Raw genomic sequence first — 23,622 nt, forward strand, 5'->3', positions numbered from 1 at the left:
GTACTCTGCCAAAGAAGGCAATTAGCGCGGAATTAGCGACATCGGACATGCGTTTAAAACTAACGCAACGTACGTTTACGCCAACATTGAATATATACCCACGTATCCTAAGACACTTGTCCACACTTATAAAACATTGTATGGAGAGGTAACTTGCCCTCCTCTTGTCTTCTTGCACACATTACTTCTTATCCCCCTACCCCGCCATGGATTCTTCACAATTCCGCGAAGCGGCCAAAGGAGCCATTGACGAGAGTACGTGCTCCCAATCTCACCGTATAGAAGCGTAAATTGACCTACCCTCAAGTCGCAACCTACTACGACACCCTCGAGGAACGCCCCGTGCTCCCCTCCGTCAAACCAGGCTACCTGCGCCCGCTTCTCCCCGCCTCGACACCCGAAGAAGGCGAAGCATGGGAGACGATCCAAGCAGACATCGACCGCGTCATCATGCCAGGCCTAACTCACTGGCAAAGCCCCAAATTCATGGCCTTCTTCCCATGCAACTCGTCCTTCGAAGCCATGATAGGCGACATGTACAGCGGAGCCTTCAACGCCGCAGCCTTCAACTGGATCTGCTCGCCCGCGATTACAGAGCTGGAAACCGTGGTTATGGACTGGATCGCCAAGCTCATCGCACTACCGAACGACTTTCTAAGTGACGGCGAGGGCGGAGGCATCATCCAAGGCACCGCCAGTGAAGTCGTACTAACAGCCCTTGTTGCCGCCCGCGAACGCCTCATCCGCCGTAAACTAGGCGACATGCCAGAAGGCGAAGAGAGAATGGACAAAGCAGCCGATATCCGGGGTAAGCTCGTAGCGCTGGGTTCCGAACACGCGCATTCGAGTACGCAGAAAGCGGCTGTTATCGCGGGAACCAGATACCGCAGTGTCCCCGCATCCAAGGAATCAAACTACAGCGTCACGGCATCTGCGTTGCGCAAAACCATCGAAGAGTGCCGCGCGAAGGGGCTGGAACCGTTCTACTTCACCGTCACGATTGGCAGCACGGGGACGTGCGCTACCGACGACTTGGAAGGTATCGCGGCGCTTGCGAAAGAGTTTCCTGACCTGTGGATTCATGTCGATGCCGCGTATGCGGGTTCTGCGCTCGTGTGTCCCGAGTACCAACATCTGTGCAAGCCGATTGCGGCGTTTGACTCGTTCAACTTCAATCTGCACAAGTGGCTGTTGGTCAACTTTGATTGCTCGGCTTTCTTTGTGAAGAAGAGGAGGGATTTGATGGATACGTATAGTATTACGCCTAGTTACCTGCGCAACCCTCATTCTGAACAAGGTCTTGTTACGGACTACAGGGATTGGCAGATTCCTCTAGGTCGGAGGTTTAGGAGTCTGAAGGTTTGGTTTGTGTTGAGGAGTTATGGGGTTAATGGGCTGAGGCGGTTCATCAGGAAGCATATCAAGTTGGGCGAGTACTTCCATGAGCTGCTGCTGTCGAAGCCGGAACTGTTCAGCGTAACTACGGAACCGGCGTTTGGACTCGTCACATTCCAGGTTAAGCCGAACATGGCTTCGGGGGCGGCGAAGGCGGCGAATCAGGCGGACCCGTCGCACGAGGCACTGCAGAATGACTTCCACACGGATGCTGAGGCGCAGTACAAGGAGATGGTCAATCAGAAGACGAAGGAGGTTTACGAGAAGATCAACAGCAAGGGCGATTTCTTCCTGACAAGCACGGTTGTGGGTGGGCTGTATGTTATTAGGGTGGTCAGTGCGACGATCAAGAGTGAGGAGAAGTGGATGAAGCGGATTTTTGATGAGTTGGTGGAGGCTGCGGATGGCAAGGGCAATGATAAGGTAGCTTGAGTGTAGCTTGTGTTAGTCTTATGCTATCATTCCTCCTTCATTCCTTCCACATGCGATACAAAGCCATGGGTTTTATAGAGATTGAAAGAACATATACACAACGCAGCACCGTATCTACCATGTGCATGCCACCAGGGGGTCTACATGAGCGCTTCGCTACCTACTCTGCGGCCTAGAAGTATCTTGTGGGTGCCAGGCCTATCCGAGAGTTCACGAACATGGCAGCGTTGATTCAACGTAGGAGGAAAAGGGGGTATGAAGCCCCAGGGGCTCAAGATAAAATTGCATGATTCGAAGTGGTGTCATCACTCCAACCGTAATATCCGCACTGCATTTCCACCAAGAACATCCCTCGCTTTCTTGTCATCCGTCGAAAAGGCTTTCGAGATAGCCCCATAGTTCGCGTTTACACTGTGCCACTCCTTCGCGTCTTCTTCGAGCGGTGGGAAGAATGGATGATCAGTACCTGCTACTGTTAGCTCCTAGTCTCACATATACGTGTAGTGATGCTTACCAAACAATAACCGATCGGATCCTGATGCATCAAGGGCTGCCTTCAATCCCACTTCCGAGTAAATGACAGCATCCAGGTAGATGTTTGTCTTCAGGATATCCCATACATCCCTCCTGTTCTGTGTCTTGCCATGCTTCTTCAAATGTCCATCGTGCAAGATGCAAGACTCAATGCGACCTGCCAGGAACGGTAGTGTACCTCCAGAATGTGCCAGTAGTACGCTGAGCTTTGTGAACCGATCCCAGACGCCGCTCAACAGCATTCTCGTCACCGCAATGGTTGTCTCCAAGGGGAAGCCGAGTGCTAGTGGTAGGACGTGTCCGTATTCGCTCGCTCGCGGCCCATACACGGACGTAGGTAGGCCGTAGTGTGGGTGGAGGAAGATGAGTTGTTGGTGCTTTTCCAGGGCTGCGTAGACGGGATCGAGGTTCTCGTCGTCGAGCCCTTGTCCAAGGCCTGAAGTTCCCATGATGACACCGCGTGCGTACTTGAGTGTGCTTAGTCTTTCGATCTCAGCGGTTATGACTTCGGGTGACGCGGAAAGTGGGAGGGTGCCGAAGAAGTACAATCGGCCGGGATACTGCGAGCACTGGTCATTGACATCGTCGTTGATCTTCTTCGCGGCTTCGCCTGCTTCCTCTGCGGGAAGGAAGTCTAGCCAAGGGTTTGCTAACGAGATGACGGATTTGTCGATCTTGTGCAGGTCCATGAAGGCTATCTTTTCTTTAATCTCGTAGTATTCGGAGCCAATTGGGCGGCCGCGGGAGGTTGACGGTGTTGAAGGGTCATCTTCTCCGGGAAGGATGATGAGACGTGCTGAGTCTGGTGCATCGGGGAATGTTCGAACGTATGGTACGGTGGTTCGTGAGCGTAGTAGCTCCATGTATTTGGGAGGGTAGACATGGGTGTGGACGTCGACGATCGTCATGCTGGCGGATGGGACGCGTTTTACGCGTCAACGTATGAGTGAAGGTATTGTGATGGTGCGTTGAGGCTTCAAACGCGTTATTGGGAGTGAAAGAGAAGCCAAAGAATTGTCAAGCTATTCCGTCTGATAGACAAGACGTATCGTGGATGTTTTGACCCTGGTGGGGTAGCTCGAATTGCCCCACTACCGGGCGTCCAACATCCCACCTTCCCCAAGCGGCAAGAAGCGATGGAGCCGTCGACGGAGATGGCCGCGATGAATATGTGTCACTTTGATATGTCGAAATGTTTTGTTACGTACTGTATTCGGCACGAGTTTAAATGGTCAGTGGGACTGCGGCCGATCAAGCCCATGTCCTCAAGAAGACGTTCGGCGGCTTGTCCCAGGTCTCGAACTCTGCGTCCACCTCCCACGGGATATCTCCTGTACCCTCATCCTTGAATCCCAGTCTCCTATACACGGGTCTTCCCATAGTGCTTCCCTCTGTTGTGCACTCCAAGTTGCCCCTCTTCTTTGCCTCTTCAAGGCCGACCTCAACCAGCTTAGCAGCAATGCCGCGACGCTGGTATGCTGGATCAACAGCACAACAGTCCAATGTAAAGATAGCGGGTGGATTGCGGCCTGATTTCTCGACCTCCCGCATGTACGCGATACGTCGTTTCCATAGTGAGTTGAACATTTGTGTTGCAAACCGCCGTTTCTGGTCGTCGTAATCAGTGAGGGCTTCCTCCATGTCGCCGTAGAACGGGTCGCCATTGCCTTCCACGAATGACAGCTGCTTCCAGATGGCAATTCCAGCAACTCGTCTTTCGCCCTGCCTATCTGGATCAGGCACCGTGGCCTTGAGATAGAGGGCATTGGGTTGTCCGTCTTTGTTGGTGGTGGTGGATTGCCATCTCTTCATCAGGATCTGAGCTTGCTTCGCCTGCCCTTCTTCCGTGTCCCAGCCGGGCGTCATCAGTTGCCACAGGGCATCTTTGGCTTGGTGGCCGAAGGCTTCGGAAAGACAATGCTGCGCTTGCCTAAAGTCTCGTTCTGTCTCGCAAGGAGAGACAATGACGTCGTTATTCGTGGCCATATTGAAAGTAAACAGAAGCGGTATGAGTGCAGATATACTTTACAGGGAGTATGTCGGGGGAGACGGGGAATTTATGTATGAGGTTAGTAGAATCGAATGACTAAAGACCCATAAAACGCCATCGCCTACAAGTCTCGCGGACAACTCTGCTGATGCCTAGTTCTTGGCATGGCATCCCAATGTAGTATCGCATCCTGATGAAGAAGACGAGTGTCAGAGTTCAAAGAAAACAGCGTTATAACGCAAGTCCACTATGAGGCATTATGTGACTGGGGGCGTGAACGATATGGCGACGAGGCTGCAGGCAATATCATAGAGAAGAGCTAGTGAGGAAGTTTGAATGCAACTATTGAGATGAGCTCAGTCAAGAACCTTAGAAATTGACGCGTACGCGTTAAGATGCAGAAGGGCGCGGAGAGGGTTGGGATGGGAGCGTGGATGGCAGGCGACGGCTAGCGTGGCGCAAATCAATTAGCAGGGATGACGCGCTCGCGCCTGCGACACGCTTTCGCGTTCTCCCTGGGCGCCTTCCATCTACTCCACCAACAACAAACACACACCCACCAACCCTCCCTTATCACGCGCTTGGGTGCTGTATTTGTCCCGTCACATCCTCAAGATGCCAGGAGCTGTCACAAGAGCGCCGGCGAAGCGCGCCCTCGCCGAAACATCCAGCACACGCACCAATGTGCAGCCATCGCCCCACTCGTCCAAGAAGCTGAAGCTCCAGAATGGCAATGACAAGAGTAGACCGCCAACCAAGACGGTCAATGGCTCCTTCAACTCGAGCCAGGTGGGCCCGAGCCAGTTCGAGGAGACGCTGGAGAAGATGACGCAGGACATGGAGACGCTGAAGAAGGACAACACAGAGAAGGACCAGCAATGGCGGCGGCCTGCCTTGCCCGAGGACTTCAATGAGATGACGCAAAACCTTGTCTTCCAACAGATCGAGGCTGAAGAGGGCGTGTTAAATGGCGGAAAAACAACCGTCAAGCTCTTTGGTGTCACAGAGGTGAGAAGCGTGCACATGGCATATATCGACTTTGACTGACCGTATATCATAGACTGGCCACTCCGTCCTCATCCATGTCACTGGCTTCCAACATTACTTCTACGTCGCCGCGCCCCTCAACTTCCACAAAGAAGACTGCGAACCGTTCAAGGTCTTCCTCGAGAGCGAATGCCAGAAGAACTTCAACCAACACTCAGCCGTCATTGCATCGGTACAGATGTGCATGAGAGAGAACATCCTGCGCTTCCAGGGAAACCAGAAGAGCCCATACCTGAAGATCACAGTGACTGATCCCAAAATGATCAATCGCGTGCGAATGATGGTGCAAAAGGGCAATGCCAACTATAAGCGACTCTGGCCGGCCAGAGAGGACGGCATCCTCACATTCGACAACATCGCCTACGTACTGCGCTTTATGATTGACACCAAGGTCGCCGGTATGTGCTGGGTCGAAGTTCCAGCAGGCAAATACAGAATGATCAGCCCCCGCGACCGACACTCCAACTGCCAGATTGAGGCGCAGCTACACTACAGCGATCTGATCGCCCACCAATCTGAAGGCGAATGGGCCAAACTCGCCCCCCTTCGCATCCTCTCCTTCGATATCGAGTGCGCTGGCCGCAAAGGTGTCTTCCCAGAGGCGAACGTCGACCCCGTCATCCAAATCGCAAACGTAGTTACAAGATATGGAGAACCAAAACCCTTCGTCAGAAACGTCTTCTGTCTGGATACAGTCAGCCCGATCGTTGCGACACAGGTCTTGTCATTCCAAGATGAGGGCGAGATGCTGATGAAGTGGCGAGACTTCGTAGAAGAGGTCGACCCAGACGTCATCATCGGCTACAACATCAACAACTTCGACTTTCCGTATCTGCTCGACCGCGCAAAACATCTCAAGCTACAGAAGTTCCCGTATTGGTCCCGTCTAAAGACAGTACAGTCCAAGGTAGAGAGCTCGAATTTCTCCAGTAAACAATTAGGAAACCGAGACACAAAGACTACCAACACCAACGGTCGCCTCCAACTGGACTTGCTACAGCTCATTCAGCGAGACCACCAACTGCGCAGTTACACGCTCAACTCGGTGTGCGCTCACTTCTTGAAAGAGCAGAAGGAAGATGTACACCACAGCATGATCACAGAGCTGTTCAACGGCGACTCCAATTCACGGCGACGATTAGCTGTATATTGTTTGAAGGATGCCTATCTACCGCAGCGATTGCTCGACAAGCTCATGTGTCTGGTCAACTACACGGAAATGGCTAGGGTTACAGGTGTGCCTTTCAATTACCTTCTGGCCCGTGGACAACAAGTTCGCTTCATTAGCCAGCTCTTCCGTAAAGCCCTCGACCATCAACTCATTGTTCCCGACCTTCCGAACCAAGGCGACAGCAGTGACCAGTACGAAGGTGCGACCGTCATTGAACCCAAGCGCGGCTACTACAAGGAACCTGTCGCGACCCTCGATTTCGCATCGCTATACCCCAGTATCATGCAGGCCCACAACCTGTGCTATACGACCTGGCTCGACAAGCAGACGGTAGAGAAACTCAAGATGAAGAAAGACGAAGACTACATTGTCACACCAAACGGTGACATGTTCTGCACAGCGAAAACCCGGAAGGGGCTCTTGACTGAGATTCTGGAGGAATTGCTTGGTGCGCGTAAGAGGGCGAAGAAGGAGTTGGCGATCGAGACCGATCCTTTCAAGAAGGCTGTGCTCAACGGTCGTCAATTAGCCTTGAAGGTCAGCGCCAACTCGGTTTACGGTCTGACAGGTGCTACCAACGGAAAGCTACCGTGTCTTGCCATCGCCAGTAGTACCACAAGTTTCGGTCGTCAGATGATTGAAAGGACCAAGGCGGAAGTCGAGGCAAAGTACAACATCGCGAACGGATACACACACGACGCAGAGGTCATCTACGGTGACACGGATTCCGTCATGGTGAAGTTTGGTACGTCCGAACTAGCGGAGGCGATGAAGCTGGGTGAGGAAGCTGCGGACTACGTCTCTTCGAAGTTCGTTAAGCCAATCAAGCTGGAGTTCGAGAAGGTCTACTTCCCCTACCTGCTCATCAACAAGAAGCGTTACGCCGGTCTCTACTGGACGAATCCGCACAAGTGGGACAAGATGGACACGAAGGGTATTGAGACGGTCCGCCGTGATAATTGCCGCCTGGTCCAGACTGTCATCGAAACTTCGTTGCGCATGCTCTTGATCGACCAGGACCCAGAAGGTGCCCAAGAGTAAGTCATTTCGCCATCTTCGCACTTTCGTCTACTAACATTGGATAGATTCGTCAAGGAGACCATTGCGGATCTGTTGCAGAACAAGGTGGACATGTCTAACCTTGTCATCACCAAAGCCCTTACCAAGCAAGAGAACAAGGACGGAACAGGTGGTTACGCCAACAAACAAGCACACGTCGAGCTTGCCGAACGCATGAAGAAGCGCGATGCCGGTTCAGCGCCTGCTTTGGGAGACCGTGTCGCCTACGTCATGATCCGAGCCGCCACCGGTGCGAAGAACTTCGAGAAGTCTGAGGACCCCCTCTTTGTTCTCGAAAACAACTTACCAATCGACACGCGTTACTACTTGGACAACCAACTGGCGAAGCCACTGGGCAGAATCTTCGAGCCTATCCTAGGCGAGAAGAAGGCAGCATCGTTGCTCACTGGTGATCACACACGTTCCATCACTGTCGCGGCACCCACCATGGGTGGTTTGATGAAGTTCGCCAAGAAGACATCAACATGTATGGGTTGCAAGAAGCCACTTACCGCTGCGCATGAGAAGGACGGCGCCGTTTGTGAGAACTGCCGACCTCGTATCGCCGAGCTCTACACGAAGACGCTAGGCAAAGTCAGTGAGCTCGAGGTCCGCTTCTCACGCCTTTGGACCCAATGCCAGCGATGCCAGGGCAGTGTTCACTGCGAGGTCATCTGCGCATCCAAGGATTGCCCCATCTTCTACATGCGCATGAAGGCGAGGAAGGATGTTGAAGACGCAGGCAAAGAGCTAGTGCGTTTCGACAAGGACGCGGCGCTGTGGTGATTTAGTATTGTAACACCAGCAGGTGGTTAGTACGTGGTGTTTTTGGCGTTTCGATGGCATGGATATCCGTCTGTACAAATATGGGGGCTCACTAAGTATGTTTAAGATGCGTAGCGATATCAGCATGTATACTTCTCAATGGATATTGTTGCAATCACTTGTTGCGTTTTTTGTGTCTTGCGGTTGTTCCAGTGAAGACGCTGAAGCGCATTCGACCTTGCTCGACGCTTCTTTCCCTCTCAGTGCTGACTCTTGTCAGCCACAGTTCATCCTCCATCTGATGTTCCCTTGCACATCACCACAACATAACCTCAATGCCTTGAACTTGGAATTACGAACGCATCAGCGCCACATGCCCTCGAAACCCCTCACACCTCCACTACCCAACCCCTCCTGTCCACGCGCTTGCCCCTCGTCCAGATCATGCGTCTCGCTGCTCTCCAGGCCAGCAACAAACATCTGGAAACTCCAGAGGAAAGCCTGGAAGAGCAAAATCTCTTTCTGCTTTCCGAGCAGTCTCGCAATGGCCTCCTGCATCTCTATAGAAGTAGTCCTAGTTGCTGCTGCGTACTGAGTCTCGAACGCGGTGTAGGCTACGGCGTAGGCGTTATTTTGGGTGGTGTAGAGGTCTATGAGCATGAGTTGGTGGGCGCGGAGAGTGGTGAGGGGGGTGGAGGTGGGTTTGGCTTCTGGATGGAAGGGTGGTGAGAGCGTGGTTGGGTGAGAAGCTGTGGGCGCTGGTGTGCTATGTTGGGAGTCGGACATCGTGGTGGCGGTGGTGGTGGTGATCTTTGGATCTGGGATCAGCTTTGAAGCTGCAGGAATATCTGAGGTGGCGAAAGTAGGCGATGTCACGGCTGTGATCAAGGCCGAGCGGAGAGGGTGTGCGCGAAATCGAGAATCGGAGTGAAATGGTGGGATATGCAGAATGATCTTCATTGCCTGGCCAGAGTGGTTTAGGTAGCCGTGATGTGTGTACTGCAGGCTTACAATGATCTCATGGAGATCTCTCAATGCCCTCGTACCAGGATAGAACGACGAGGAGGCTTCATGTTGGGCTCATATTGGTCGTTGCCCTGGGATTTCTCGGTGGTAGAGTGTCCTTCTCTGAGGGGGTATCGAATTTCCTCCTTGGTGGTAACCAATCTAGGCTTGTCTTGTTGTCCGCAGCGAAATCTTCTTCGCTGCTCCGTGTAACGTTCCAGTGCGTATCCCGCCTAGAAGTCCTATTCCTGCTACTACCAGTGGTAACATCATCCATCTTGATCGTGTCTGCGTTGTTCTGATCTGCTCCAGATCCACTCGGGCTGTGCCGAACGTATCCGTTCGTATCATAGGATATGCTAGGCGTGTGGGCACGGCGAAAGAACACAGCAAACGCAGGGCAACAACCAATACAGACGGCTACAGATGACTCAATGAGCGTCCAGAACGCTAGCCAGGTCGGACTGGGTGCTGTGCTTTCTCCGGACTTTCTGCCGACCTGTATAACGCGTAGAGTGGCGAAGGTGATGCAAACGAAGCCAGATGCGAAAAGTGCGATGATAGCGATCTTCTGCGCGCGTACCATCTGAAGGTTCCAGACAAGTCGGATGGGTAGAAACATGACTAGCAGCATCAATACCAACATTCTTTAGTAGGAAGGATCTATCACATACTCATGAGGTCTGATAGGATATCGACAGCGTAGGACATGTACAAGCTAACAAGCTGGGCACGAATGTTTCGGGGGGTATTCGGGCAGTCTCCTCTTTCTACCAAGGCGGTAAAGTCGGGACAAGAAGTAAGATAAGAAGCGATACAGCCGAGAACAGACTACATCGGAGTTTCAGTGTGGTTAAAGAGCATGCGATGATACAGACTTACAACAATACAAAATGTGAATACTGCCCACCAAAGTCTTGTCCATACACGCGGAAGGCCCTCTAGTAGTTTCTTGTACAATGCTAACAGAGACAGCTTGACCGACCATAGCGTCAACCAAAACAGTACAGTGGTAACGAACACGATCCGAACATTGAGGACGAAGTCAGACCGGAATGTTGGCCAAGGTTCAAGTGATCCTACCAGAACCTTTGAAATGTCGAAAATCGTAGAAATGTTAACCAGATAGCATATCGACAAGGCGAGGAACAATGCAAAAGCCAGGTATATGAGATAGTCTTGCAACTCCATAGCTTTGCGCCTCCACACCTGCACGCCCATACGTACGAGCATGATGGCTGAAGCTAATACCACGATAGCGTAAGAAGCCCGAAAGAACTCGGACTCTGATATGATCTCTTTGTACTGGGCAGACATGGCTCGGTGTCTGACATCGGACTGTATCGGCCGCTGACGGACCTCGGGTGTATAGAAGGGAATGCGCAATGATGGCAGAAGAGTGTAGTTACCACAGTAGACATCAACCTTTTCTCTTCCTGCCTAAACAGTACATATCAATCCACAAGGTGATCAATAATCTTATTTTCAAGAGCGGCCAACTACAGCATAGATCTGGAAAAGCAGGTCCCATACAGTGCGGCACAGTACATCCGTGGTGCCCTCGCTGCATGAGGCGTGGCAGGGGTCGGACACGGCCCGGCGTGGGACGCGAATTAGGTCGATTCCTCTCACGTTGGGGCCAAATCTTTGAGGCTCGGTTAGCCAGATGGTCAATCTAGACTTGAATCCTACGGTGGCGATATCTAGGTGTGGACATAGCAGCCGTCCAAGAGCTTCGGCCCCGGCCGTCGCGAGCGAAAATTTAGTCTTGTTCGTATATGTAGAGCGTTCCAAGTCAAGCTAGATGACGGTTCTGAACGGGAGGCTTTCTGGCAACCCAACAATATGTAATGGAGTGATGTGAGCCATGCTGCGATGCGTCTCGCATCGTGCTATGAGAGCGGCGAAGCTTGAACGCCACTTCGGATGTTCTGGCGGATGCAGGAACGTTAGTGCCGCTAGGTAAAACAAGGGGTTGTGCCGCACGGGCTAGGGCTTATCTAGGCGGCGGTGGCATTGGCGGAGACACCCGCCCAACTTCACGAGCTAGCAGCCCACATATCATTTAGCCACCTCTTCCATCAGCACAAGCATACGCGTCTTCCCACGACTGTCGTCGCCAAACATGTATACCCATGGAAATATTCAAAAGATGGTGTCTAGTTCATCTAAACCTACATGTTGAGATCTTCAGTGGACTAGAAACAGACAGGGGTTCAGCTGACTCATCCCGAGGTCTTCAATGTACACATGTGCACTGCATGCCAGCTTACCCTTTCTAAGACTGAAGGCATATACAAGGATAGAACCGCCAACAAGCCCGTCGATTTCGGGCCACAGCATCCCCCGCGCCCGGCACATCGCCGAGGATTCGCACGTAAGGTTGGGGTGATAAAAGGATGCCGTTCCCTAGTACTGGGTCGCAACCACCATCATTACAGATTCCTTCCTGCAACTGGGCAGCGTTCTTCCTGCGCCCAGAATCTTCGTGCCACATTCGGGCAATTCTTTTCGTACCCCCTGTTTGTAGATCGACCCTGCTTTTCCGATCGAAAGGATGAAGTACGCCGTCTCATCTGCTGCCTTGGTGGCAGGTGTTGTCTCCCAAGCTACTTTCGAACCCGCAGACTTCAATGTAACTGAGGCATTACTCAAAAATGGTGTCAAAGTCTCTGCTTTACCCGAGCTTGCACCTTTAGCAGAGAGATCCTTACTGGATGGCTGCTCTATCGCCGTAGGTACTGATGAACGACCATGCAAAATTCGTAAAGACTAACATGTCGTCAGTGTAACTCGTTGAAGTTGATCTTTGGTGACGACCAAGTCGAGACACAGTCTGAAGCCGCATACGATGCGTTCATCGGCGATTACTGGGCCGGCCAACAAAGAGACATCTCTCCACAATGTGTCTTCAAACCTGAGAAAGCCTTGGATGTCTCAACTTCTATCCTTCTCTCACGTCTTACGCAATGTCCTTTCGCCGCTAAGAGTGGAGGCCACTCAGCAGTACCCGGCGGCTCGAACATCGAGGGTGGTATTACAATCAGTTTCGAGAAGATGAACAAGACAACAGCATCTTCTGACAAGAAGAGCGCTACGTTCGAGCCTGGCCAAACATGGTACGACGTGTACACAAAGCTTGAGAAAGATGAAGTTGCCATCATTGGTGGTCGAGTAAGTAGAACTCTGTGAAGATAGAGAGGCGTGTCACTGATGAATGCTCAGGTTGCTAGCGTCGGTGTGGGTGGGCTAACTCTAGGCGGAGGTAAGAACCAAAATGTCACAACACTACCAGTCAACATGCGCTGAACCAATCTTCAGGCATCTCATACTTCTCAAGCGAATACGGCTTGGCATGCGACAACGTCATCTCGTATGAACTGGTCACCGCTTCTGGACTTGTCATCAACGTCAGCAAAGATTCGTTTCCAGACCTCTACTGGGCTCTTCGAGGGGGTGGCAATAACTTCGGTATCGTCACCAAGTTCAACGTCAATGCTATTCCCAGAGCGCCGACCATGTGGGGTGGTATGCGAGCATATTACGGAAACCAATCCGAGACTCTCATCAAGGCGTACTACAATCTCGGCATGAACGGAAAGAACGACGGAAAAGCACATCAGATCTTGTCATTTGGCTATGGAGCTGAAGTCGGGGAGATCGCTCAGGTTGAGCTGGAATACTCAGACCCTATCACTGACGCACCAGTCCTTGCCGAGTACAACAGCATCAAGGGGGCGATCTCGGACAAAGCTGGAATCAATAGTCTCGCAAACCTTACCGCGAACCTAGCGGCCCCAGGTGCAGCTTCTCGACAGGCTTTCTGGACCTGGACGACTAAGCTTGACCTGGAAATGGCCACTCTGGCTAAAGATACCTTTTACGAGGAGCTTGACAGTATCCTCGATGTACCCGGTCTTCTTGGAGCTGTTTCGCTCCAGGTGCTGACCGACCCTATCATTGAGAAAAGTGCCACCAATGGAGGCAATGCGCTTGGGCTCGACCCTAAGGACGGCCCTCTCATGCTAGCTCTTGTCTCCATGAGTTGGGCCAACAGCGCGGACGACGACAAAATGAACAAGTTCCACGCACGCATCAAGGACCGCTGTGTGGCGGCAGCCAAGGCTAAGGGCAAATCAAACGAGTATCTGTACATGAACTACGCCAGCCCGTGGCAGGATCCCGTTGCTGGATACGGTCCCGCGAATAAGGCCAGATTGCAGGCCATTTCCAAGAAATATGATCCTACCGGTGTGTTTGAGATTCTCCAACCGGGCTACTTCAAGCTCAACGGCCCACCACGGAATGATTTGTAAAGGGTTCAGTTTTGCACTTCTGGCATATAGTAGCCGCATTCAAAGAATTCATGGTGTTCATATGATCTATTCTTCTCTCCAATCGCGCTGCTGTGATCAATATCTGCGTTCGTGCTCACTTCTTATCTTTTGTGTCGGTGGTATCACTGCCGATAAAGACACGTTCGCGATTATCTCGCGTTGGCTGGAGGTAACCAGTCGAAAAGATATTTGACTGACGCCATGAGCGACGGCTGAATGGTGGTTGCGGGATTGGCAAGGACGTCGATACAACGAAGTGAAAGTGGCTTCACGTGACACCCTTCCGACCAAGTTATTATCGGCCTGTATCGTGCTGGAGGCTATCTCATGAGTACTGCACATCTTCAAATGGCTCTTACTTATAGATTGCAGCAGCTTCGGCGCCATTAAAACATCAGATAGTCTTCAGAAGCGGTGTGTAGCCGCTCAGTAAGTGCCCGCAAACGCGCAACAACGCGAAAATTTGCTAGACCGTTTTTCTTTTCGCGACAATATCCCACACATACTCAAGTCACAAAGCTTTTCGTTCGCCCGTTACCTGCGTCTTCCCAATCGCATCCTCACAATCGTGCCCACCGCCGCCGTCCGATCAGTCAGTACATCAACTAGCCACCTCCAAAGCTGTCGCTAACAACTGCAGCTCCCCAAGACACCATGACGTCGCTTTCCCGCCTGCCTCCCACTGACCCCGCCCTCGAAAACGAGAAGCTGGTGGCGCAGCTCAAGCTCGCGCGCGACGAGATCGACAGGCTGGAAGCTCACAACAACAATCTCATCCAGTGTCTGCTGGAGAGCGAGCGAGCATTCGCTCGTCTAAAGGCGCTGAACGAGAAGGGCGGTAAGCGCAAGCGCGACTTGCCGTCGCCGTTTGAGGAGGGTCTAGATGCGGACGAGAGCGCATCCAAGACGGAGGAGGGGTATCGGCCCAAGTTCTTTGAGAACTTGGTCTGTGGTATGTCGAAGCCGCAGGAGGAGAAGAAGGAGGAGGAGAAGCCTCGTAAGAAGGCGAGGACTCGTCGCCGCCGTCACAGGTAAGCATACTCACTACGTCATCTTTTCATTTTACTAACATGTCAACAGAGACAAGCCTGCCCCCTGCGTCGAGGCGGATACGTCCAGGGACGAAGTCTACGAGACTGCTCTGTCAGTGTTAGTATACTTGCCGAAGAAACCGTATGTTCATCTAGGGGCATTACATGATGTCGCTAACTTTTGCAGAGTCGAGAACATAGCTGACTCCATCCCAACTCCCTGGAGCCGGAAGATCGCAAAGCAGCGCCTTGCTGTATGCATCCGCTGCTTCGAAAACGACAGGCGGTGTGACTCCGGGGACCCATGCCAGAGCTGTCTGAAGAACCGTGCCAAGTGCCAGCGGGCGAGGTGTGCCAACTACAAGGCGGGTACATGTTTCGTCCCAACTTGTACAAGGGCACATGAAGATGATCAGCGGAAGTACAAGAACATTGTACACGCAGGTCATGTGAGCAAGAAGGACATGGTGGCCGGCCCCTAGGATATCTGAGGAGGCATGAGGGAGCATGGAGGTCGTCAGCTCAACGGCGGAGATAGAAGACACCATCCCTGAACCAATGTAACCACAAACATCATCGTAGAGAACTAAGTTTGAGGATACAAAAGTACCCGAAGGGCAGCACACCTCACCATATCATAACTTCCGAAGCCTCATAATACAAAGTAGCCATCATAATAATTCCATCAACCCAGCATACTCCTCTTCCTTCCCCTCAATCTAACCCCTTCTAACCTCTTTAGGACACCCCTAGCCCCCTTCCCACACTCCCCATACGCCTTGAGCACTTCCTGAAATAGCGGCTCCGCAGCGGGATGTGTTGCCGAGAACGCTCTTTCAAGTACGTACAGATCAACAGCCTTGTCCTCGTCTTGTATGCTAGCAGTCGTGAGACCGAAGTCGATGAGGAAGATGTCGCCAGCTAGCGACTTAGTGTTGGACTGTTGCGGCGGGTCCGCAGGGGGGAGGTCTGGAGGTTCTTCGCCGTTCATGGCTGCTTCGCGGAGTGTGCTCGTTGTCTGTTTTCCGCGTGGTATTCGTCGTTGTGGTTGTTGTGCTGGCGTGTCTTGCGACTTGGGTGTACGTAACATGATGTTGCTTGTTGTGAGATCTCCGTGACATACTCCCAGTTCGTGCAGCTTGCCTACTTCCCGTCCGACTCTTCGCATCAGATCTAGTATTTCTTCTTGTCCTTCCTGCGCGTCTTTCTTCTCTTTTTCCCTTTGTGTGACTTGATGTGCCCACCCATCCAACACTTTCCTGACAGTCCTGCCATCCACATACTCCAGCACCAACCAGCCCGCATCCCAGTCCGCGCCAATCACCCCCGGTACATTAACGCCATCCCTCTTGACTCTTATAAGACTTCGTGCCTCGGCTAGTAACCTCTGCTTTGTAAGGCGCTTGTCTAAAGTGGGATGTCTGTATGGCTTTGGTGGCCGGTATTTGACGACGACGGGCGTGTGGGGAGTGAGAAAAGTGGTCTTGTATACAAGGGCCTCGGCGCCTTGTGTTATGATTTCGAGCGCATCCTGGGAGAAAGGCGCGGGGAGCGTGTGGAGGGGACGCGACGTTTCGGGCGGTGGTGGGGGTTCGATTGGAGGGACGACAGGCGGCTCGGCCATTGCGATGCGGTTTGTATTTATGGGCGTGGCTTGCTGCGAGTTGTTGGTTGTGTATGGATCAGAGGTGACGTATTGAATATGCAGCGCGTAAGTAATTTCGGGATGTGTGGTGTCGAGTGTAGATGTTTTGGTGTTGACATTTGAAGCTTCGCAGTTGCCCCGCGATGCGACACCAGCCTTCAGCCCTGTCACGCTTATCGATTCTTTAGCTTCAACACCACGCGAGCATCTTGTCGATCACCGTGCAACGGCCATGGCCACACTACAGTACCGAAATTAGCTTTTACCTTGACCGAGTCGCCGTCGAGAACAGGTGGAGATTACTTCTCCGGATTTGCATTCATTTCGTGAGATTGCGAGCTGTGTCACGGACATACAAGGGTTGCTGCTAGCCAGTGCCTGACTTTCTGGGGAAAGTAGCCCTTGAGTCAAATCCCAGGCGTCATCTCACAATTGCATAGCGTGCGTTTTGAAAGCGAGTGTGATTGCATTTAGGTATCTCATCCTACATGATCCACTCTTCCTTGTGCATCGCCTTGTTGCGGCGGTAGCGAATGGATTTGGTCAAAAGCACAATATCTTCCAACAAACAATGGTAACACAGAACTGAAGCCCCAAGAAGGCAGTGAGCTCCAGCCACAGGCCATTGAGCTCACGTCCATAAAGCATATCCCAAGTCGCCCGCCCAAATCGCCGGGCCAAAAACCGTAGAGCGTTCCCGCCATGCTCATTAAAAGCAGTTCGCATAAGACTCTGGGGAAACAAGAAGAAGGGGTGGAAAAGGAGATCTTCCCAATGGGCAAGAGACGAATGGTAATCGTGATATTCGAAAGATGGCAAAAGTGACCTTGGTCAAGTGCAGCAAACAAATGAACTAACAAACAAGGAAAGGTTCGTAATGGGCCGTAACAAGAGGCGTCCGGAGAGCGCCACAGTAATATGCACAGGGGAAGAGACTCCCGGTTTTTCTTTCCAATCCGTGGTTGATAGCTTAGAACACGGTGCTCTTGCGCTTCTCAGCGCTGGTAAGAACAAGCTTGGGCATGCGGCGTTGGCCAATCTCCTCAGGACGGATGTCGACCAGGCCACCTCCAACGGAAGCACCGTCATCGCTGCTGACACTGTTGGCGGTGTAGGAGCGGTTGATGGAGTTGTCGCGGGAGCGCTCCTTGGAGGCCTTGCGCTCTGAGCCAATGGCACCGTTGGCAACAGCGCGGAGGCTGCCGATGCTGGGCCTGCCCGAGAGGCTGCCACTTCCACCGCTGCGAACACTGTCGGAGTCGTTGTCGGACGAAGGGAAGTGGTCGCTGTCCGGCGAGGCGCTTCCGCTGCCGGTACGGTGAGCGCGGCGACCGATGCCAGCTCGCACAAGGTTGCCCACGGCCTGGCGGCGTTGACGAGTGGCAAAGTTCTTGCTACCCTCATGCTTGGTGGTGGGACGCTCCTTGAGCTCCTCGATGGAAGGAGGGTTGCGAGGCTGACGAACTGGGTGCTCTCCGGCGCGTGCTTGGCCAGGGCCGAATGTGCCAGTCATCGGGGTGGCAGGGAAGCCGACCGGGCGGGTAAAGGCAGATCGAGGTCCCTCCTCAGCCTTACCGTCAACAGCAAGAGAAGACAAATTCTTCTTGTGGCCGCGACGGAAAGCGTTGGCAGATGGCGGCGGGAGCGGGACTACATCCTGGGGTGGGGTGTTGGACTTCTTCGGCGGCGAAGTGCTGCGCGAACCCCAAGGGCTGGGGTTGCTCTCGTTGGGAGGAGAGACGTGGAGCACTGGAGTATCAACCTTGGGCGGCGAAGTAGCGAAGCGGGGAGTTGGCGGCGGCGGCGAGTGCGACAGACCCGACATACCATTCTGAGCCTGCATGTCGCCGTTGTCCTGCTGGTAGCTCGGGTCAACGACGTACTGGTACTGGCCAGTCATCTGGTTGAAGACAAGGTAGACACCAGGCTGGTTGGTCTCCTGGATGGCAGCGGTGTTTCCAAACTGCTGGCCATAGGCGTTCATCTGAGGAGTGTATGGCGTGTTGGGGTACTGCTGCCCACCGCTCATGTTCATGTTGCCGAACTGCTGGGTCGTCAGAGCAAGGAGTTGCTGCTGGAGCTGCTGCTGCCTCTGGGCGAGGTAGAGTTCAGTAGCCAGAAGCTGAGCCGCAACGTTGGGGTCCATCTCGCCGTCATCGAACTCGAATTGGGGAGGGGCCAGGACCTGGTTGTAGAAGTCGGGCTGCTGCTGTTGCTGCTGGTACTGGTTGACACCACTGAAGCCAGAGCCGATGGCAGTCTGGGGACCACCCTGGTTGGTTCGGTTGAACTGCCTGGAGTTATTGGTGTTGTTGGTACCAATGTTGTGCTGGCGCTGCGAGTAGGGAGCCGAAGCAGGGGGCTGCGCAGACGTGGGAGTCTTGGGCGCAGTGCGGAGGCCGGCCAGGAGGTGGGAGCGGCTGGTGCGAGGAGTCGCAACCGAGTCCTCGGCGATGGAGGCAACCTTGGGCGGCGAGGCGACGCTGAGACGCTTAAGCTGAGCGCCCTTGCCGCGAGAGGCAAAGCTCGAGGTGGGACCGCCAAAGCCACCCTGGGATTGGAAGTTGTTGTAGGTCATCTGAGCAAGACCGCCAGCGTCCATGCTCATTGTGGTGGTCTAAGAAGAGTTGCGAACAAAGAGTAAGGTGCAACAAGGAGTATGCTAGGCGCACACGGGGAAAGATACAGAATCGAAGAAGGCCGGAAGAGGGAGTGTTGGCAAGACGGAAACCGAGCGTGCACCGACGAGACGTTTGCTGTGAGGCAGGGTGCGAATTGGCTGGCGATTATGGGATTAAGGATCGTACAGATCGGGATTGTAAGGTAGAGTTGATATCGAAAACCGGCCGATGGGCAATGTAGTTGGAGCTATTAACAAGTTCTTCGGGCGCCGTGTCGTTTGATGTGCTGTCAGAAGGATCGAGTGGTGACGGCAGCAGGCGCGGTCTGGCAGCAGCGAAGATATTTATGAAGGGGAATAGACGAACAGGCAGCGACGGGATCACGGGCAGACAAGCTGGTGGTGGATGCGTCGGCTGGCGAGCTCTTCTTCTCTCGGGGGAGCGACGGGACTGGCGCGCTCGCACAATCTCAGATTAGGCGGGGGGTAAGCTGGTCCAACTGGGGGAGCAGGTAGAAGATGCAGAAGCGGCACTGTGTAGTCGAAGAGAGCGAAGGGAGAGAGGTAGAGAGGAAAGGGCGAGAGATGGAGGGGCCAGGAGAGAAAAGTGACGAGCAGCGGAGGAGCAGCGAGCCATGGACGAATGCGAGCGCTATAAGTGACGGGGGACCTGTGGCAGCGACAGCGACCCTGCATCGAGCCTAGCGCTGGCAGGCCCCCTGGCCGCGCTGGACGCACGCTTGAAACGCTGGGCCTGATGCGTAATGACTGCGCTTGGGCCGTTCCTGCGTGCGAAGGCCCTCGTGTGCGAGCTGGAGCACCTCGCTTTGATGCCGTGACGGTGCATTGCGCGAAGTTGAGTGCTGCTACTGTACACAAAGCGTTCGCTGCGCTCGCGGGTTTCAGGCGCTGGGCGTCATTTGCGGGATGCTCGCTCCTGCCGCACCGGGCGAGGGCCCTGAGCGCTCCTGCCCGACGCCACGACCGTACCTTCCTCGCGGCGCACCCAGCAAGGGCAAGAGCGACTGGCAAACAGAACCACCGAAACAGCGTCTCTCATTGCTCGAGCCCCAAGCCCACGAGCACACCGCAAGACGTGATCCACTGCATCGATAGCGTCTATCTACGCCATCTCGGCCAGTCGTTCGTAGCGTCCCAGTAGTTACCAACGGCGGCTATGCGCCTGCGCGCTGCTACTGGCCAGTCCCATCGCGGCCACCGCAGCCCTTCAGCCACGCACACTCGCTCTAAATATACCCACCACCACCTGTTCACCAGCTCCAGCGACTCCTCTGCAAAGGCATTGGTGTGCGGCCGTCTCTTCTCCGCAACGATGGACAGCGTGGCATGCGCATGAATGGATCCAAGCCCGGCACACTCCATCTCAAATCACTCACCTGTCTGTCAGCAGTCAGCTTCCAAATGTCCGCATCACCCACGCGCAATCTGCAATGCATGTCGTGCGGGAGGAGCATGCTTGTTGGCGTGTGCCGACCCCGGACCTGGCTGCTGTCACGCTCCCACTGCAGATCCAGCGAGATGCTCGGTGCCTTGGGGCGGCCTCGCAATCGAGTCCCTTTTTTCCACCTTTTTTACACGCGTCGGCTTCGGCGGTCTTTCAATCGACTCGTGCCACTGCGCGTGCAGCCCCTTCTTCGCTGTCGCCTGCCGTTTCGTCCCGGGTCTACCCTGCTGTCTCGCTCTGAAACTGTCGCTCCGTCTCAACCACCGCAGCCCGTGCGTCGCTCCCTCATCTCGCTAGACTCTCCCTGCAGCAACGCCTGCCAAGCCAGACTTGAAAGCGTGAAACATGCTCTCGTTATCGTCACCTAGCGTTTGGGCCCCCGAAGCTGTGGGATGCGGAAGGCGCGCTGTCAGGGCGATGCTTGAACGCTGATCTCCATTCGCGTGTGGGGACGACGCCCCTTCGTATGGAGAAGTCTGAAGACAACTCACAGGTATGTATCATCGTCCAAGCAAGCTCACCAGTCGCGCCGCTACCGCCTGCTGTACATCGTTAGACTCGCTTGCCCTTCGCGAGACTATCGAATCTAGCACCGAGGCCATTCGGAGTGAACCCGGCTACCGGTATCGTATTGGCAGCCGTTCGGTCAGAGCCGCCGTCTTTAGCGGGCAGTAAGACTGCTTACGTCCGAACCGGCCGATTGCCCTTCGAAAAGAACCTCATCAGAACGCTTTCGTTCTGGACCGGAAGCCAGCGGCAACGATTAGTGGGGCGCATGAGCCCGTTCGGGAGCGCAGAAAAAAAGGCAGGAGTGAGGCGCAGGACTAGACACGACAAGGCAACACGAGTTTTATATGCCTCGAGGTTGGAAGGCTTGACAAGTCCAACAGAACGGTGCATCACAAAATCAGCATCGTCACACGTCTTGTCCAGACGAGTTCCCTCACCAGACAGGCAGCTCCTGCACCATCAGCGCTTGAGCACGCGCTTGCGCAGCTCTGTTTCACGAACACGATCGTCGAGGCCGTTGGAAATAGTGTGCCTCTGGCGCCGCAAGGCTGCATGTTTCGAAATTTCCAAAGCTCCTCGCCCACACATCGCGTAGACCTCCAATCTTTGCCTTGGCTCGCCAGTACGATGTCATCCTCCCACTGGATCGATGCTATTAGACATCGTCCATGGTGTACATACGACTTTGGACCTTCATTTCCTTCTCAGTACCACGGGGTGAGAGACAAAGCAGCTGAGAAAGTCAGCTCTATCACCTTGTCCGCGCTCAGCGCAGTCACGAGGTCGTAGACTGATGGGGCGTTCAAAAGGTCTGGCCTCTTCCATGTGAGGGTAAGGAGTGCGCATCAATATGAAAGAGTTGACATGTCGTCAGCGCAATGCAGAGTCAGTCCGTCAGTTCATCTGTCGCTTACGGATAATTTGGAAAACCGACGCCGTTTGACTGATGATGTTCTCGTACTATTTGGAACGTGTTAAACAAGAGGAACGACACTGTTGCTTGAATCCGCACAGCCAATCGTCCAGTCGCATCTAGGAATCAACCTGTCACTTCTACCAACCGTCCAGTCGCATCTAAGAGGTCTTTGCGAGACCCACTGGTAGTGTTTTCGCATGTTTGACACTTGGCATGAGACTCGGCACGAAACATCTGACACCACATGTTCATATAGCTCTTTTTAACCAGACTTTTCTCAAGCGTCGCGAACATCAGGCAAACTGTTTCGATCAGCGCCGTCGCCCGTTTTCCGATGTCTGCGGCAGCGTTAGTAACGGAGCGATGGAGGCTCTTAGGCACGCGAAAGAGGAGTATATAGCCACCCTCGACGCTGCGCATCTTCTAATATCCAGATCTGCAGCGCATTTCCCATCTTCTACTACCTTTCTACTACCATCGATATCTTCTACAGCATCCTTCTTAATATCCACTATTACTCTTAATTGTCATCCTGACATTTCGACTTAATCCAAATCACCTCAACCTAATACAAATCATCATGCTTTTCTCGAACATCGCAATTGCGGCTTTGGCCCAGAGCTTGACTGCTTCCGCTGCCACTATGATGGTCACGGTCGCTGCCAACAACAAGTTCCAATTTACGCCTAACTCTATTGTTGCCCAACCCGGTGACATGGTCGCTTTCAACTTCGTTAGCCAGGTACGCATCCGCTTCCATCACTCCACGACTACTCGAACAGATACTGACTCTATCCTCACAGAACCACAGTGTCGCCTCCTCCGACGCAAACAGCCCCTGCCAGCCCCAGGCGAACGCCATCTTCTCCGACTTCCAGCCCATCCCCGGCAACCCCAACGGCTCTCCAGGTGCAGGTGGCGCTGGCGGCGCTGGTGGTGCTGGCAACGCCGCTGGAGCTTCCGCTGCCGCTAACGGTAAAGGCAACGGCCGCAACCGCAACAACAACCGCCAAGCTGGAAACACACCCATGTTCATGGTCCCCGTCGTCGACAACCAGCCCATGTACATCTACTGCTCGCAAGCCCAACATTGCCAGCAGGGCATGGTCATGGTCATCAACCCGCCCAACGCTCAGGCCGTAACTCAGTACCAGAACCTCGCTGCTCAGGCAAACAACAACGTTTCTCCCCAGGGTGGCATCAGCGGTGGACAGGTCGTCAACAACCTTGCTGGAACCACGCCCAAGAGCGTTCTCGGCGGTACGGCTGGTGATGCGGCAACAGCAGCGAAGGCGGCTACGAACGGCAATGGCAAGGGCAAGGGTGGCGGTGCTGGTGGTGGTCTTGCTGGATTCCTTGCGGGCCTTGGTAAGAACAACGTCGTCGTTGAGACCAACAACAAGAAACTCTTCGGCTTCCCCGGTGCTGGTGCTCTTGGTGGTGCTGGCGCCCTCGGTGGTGGTGGTGCGGCCGCGGCCCTTGCTGGTGCTGGTGGTGCTGGAGGTGCTGGCGCAGCCGCAGGTGGCGGTGGTGCTGGTGCCATTGCTAAGAGCGGACTCAAGGGTTTCCTTAACGGACTTGCTCAGGGCGCCAACTAAGCATGCACATAAATAGAATAGATATATTTGGTTGAGTAGGAGGCCGTGGGTATGAGGTTGGGGCTGTATGGTATAAGCACGACGATATCGATGGTAGTAAAA

At 53.8% G+C, this 23,622-nt stretch overlaps 10 protein-coding genes across 10 annotated transcripts; 5 read left to right on the forward strand and 5 right to left on the reverse strand.

Moving 5' to 3' along the window:
- Positions 1–206: 206 nt before the first annotated feature.
- Positions 207–1,827, forward strand: J4E78_001504 (uncharacterized protein; the record flags this gene model as incomplete). The annotated part of the gene is made up of 2 exons (XM_049362163.1): positions 207–255; positions 308–1,827. The coding sequence occupies 2 exons, from the start codon at positions 207–209 to the stop codon at positions 1,825–1,827; spliced, it is 1,569 nt and encodes a 522-aa protein (XP_049227446.1).
- Positions 1,828–2,132: 305 nt separating this feature from the next.
- On the reverse strand, positions 2,133–3,269 carry J4E78_001505 (uncharacterized protein; the record flags this gene model as incomplete). The annotated part of the gene is made up of 2 exons (XM_049362164.1): positions 2,133–2,293; positions 2,342–3,269. 2 exons carry the CDS (start codon positions 3,267–3,269, stop codon positions 2,133–2,135), a joined length of 1,089 nt encoding a protein of 362 aa, XP_049227447.1.
- Positions 3,270–3,612: 343 nt separating this feature from the next.
- On the reverse strand, positions 3,613–4,347 carry J4E78_001506 (uncharacterized protein; the record flags this gene model as incomplete). Its single annotated transcript, XM_049362165.1, has 1 exon — positions 3,613–4,347. The coding sequence occupies one exon, from the start codon at positions 4,345–4,347 to the stop codon at positions 3,613–3,615; it is 735 nt and encodes a 244-aa protein (XP_049227448.1).
- A 619-nt stretch (positions 4,348–4,966) lies between these two features.
- Positions 4,967–8,414, forward strand: POL3 (DNA-directed DNA polymerase delta; the record flags this gene model as incomplete). Its single annotated transcript, XM_049362166.1, has 3 exons — positions 4,967–5,359; positions 5,412–7,606; positions 7,655–8,414. The coding sequence occupies 3 exons, from the start codon at positions 4,967–4,969 to the stop codon at positions 8,412–8,414; spliced, it is 3,348 nt and encodes a 1,115-aa protein (XP_049227449.1).
- Positions 8,415–8,756: 342 nt separating this feature from the next.
- On the reverse strand, positions 8,757–9,179 carry J4E78_001508 (uncharacterized protein; the record flags this gene model as incomplete). The annotated part of the gene is made up of 1 exon (XM_049362167.1): positions 8,757–9,179. One exon carries the CDS (start codon positions 9,177–9,179, stop codon positions 8,757–8,759), a length of 423 nt encoding a protein of 140 aa, XP_049227450.1.
- Positions 9,180–11,955: 2,776 nt separating this feature from the next.
- On the forward strand, positions 11,956–13,714 carry J4E78_001509 (uncharacterized protein; the record flags this gene model as incomplete). Its single annotated transcript, XM_049362168.1, has 4 exons — positions 11,956–12,132; positions 12,186–12,572; positions 12,624–12,663; positions 12,720–13,714. 4 exons carry the CDS (start codon positions 11,956–11,958, stop codon positions 13,712–13,714), a joined length of 1,599 nt encoding a protein of 532 aa, XP_049227451.1.
- Positions 13,715–14,389: 675 nt separating this feature from the next.
- On the forward strand, positions 14,390–15,248 carry J4E78_001510 (uncharacterized protein; the record flags this gene model as incomplete). Its single annotated transcript, XM_049362169.1, has 3 exons — positions 14,390–14,766; positions 14,816–14,908; positions 14,954–15,248. The coding sequence occupies 3 exons, from the start codon at positions 14,390–14,392 to the stop codon at positions 15,246–15,248; spliced, it is 765 nt and encodes a 254-aa protein (XP_049227452.1).
- Positions 15,249–15,451: 203 nt separating this feature from the next.
- Positions 15,452–16,390, reverse strand: J4E78_001511 (uncharacterized protein; the record flags this gene model as incomplete). The annotated part of the gene is made up of 1 exon (XM_049362170.1): positions 15,452–16,390. One exon carries the CDS (start codon positions 16,388–16,390, stop codon positions 15,452–15,454), a length of 939 nt encoding a protein of 312 aa, XP_049227453.1.
- Positions 16,391–17,381: 991 nt separating this feature from the next.
- On the reverse strand, positions 17,382–19,019 carry J4E78_001512 (uncharacterized protein; the record flags this gene model as incomplete). Its single annotated transcript, XM_049362171.1, has 1 exon — positions 17,382–19,019. One exon carries the CDS (start codon positions 19,017–19,019, stop codon positions 17,382–17,384), a length of 1,638 nt encoding a protein of 545 aa, XP_049227454.1.
- A 3,546-nt stretch (positions 19,020–22,565) lies between these two features.
- On the forward strand, positions 22,566–23,520 carry J4E78_001513 (uncharacterized protein; the record flags this gene model as incomplete). Its single annotated transcript, XM_049362172.1, has 2 exons — positions 22,566–22,664; positions 22,726–23,520. The coding sequence occupies 2 exons, from the start codon at positions 22,566–22,568 to the stop codon at positions 23,518–23,520; spliced, it is 894 nt and encodes a 297-aa protein (XP_049227455.1).
- Positions 23,521–23,622: the final 102 nt, after the last annotated feature.

The sequence above is a fragment of the Alternaria triticimaculans genome (assembly GCF_023758025.1).
Source record: "Alternaria triticimaculans strain BMP 0046 chromosome Unknown scaffold_1, whole genome shotgun sequence".
NCBI lineage: Eukaryota > Fungi > Ascomycota > Dothideomycetes > Pleosporales > Pleosporaceae > Alternaria > Alternaria triticimaculans.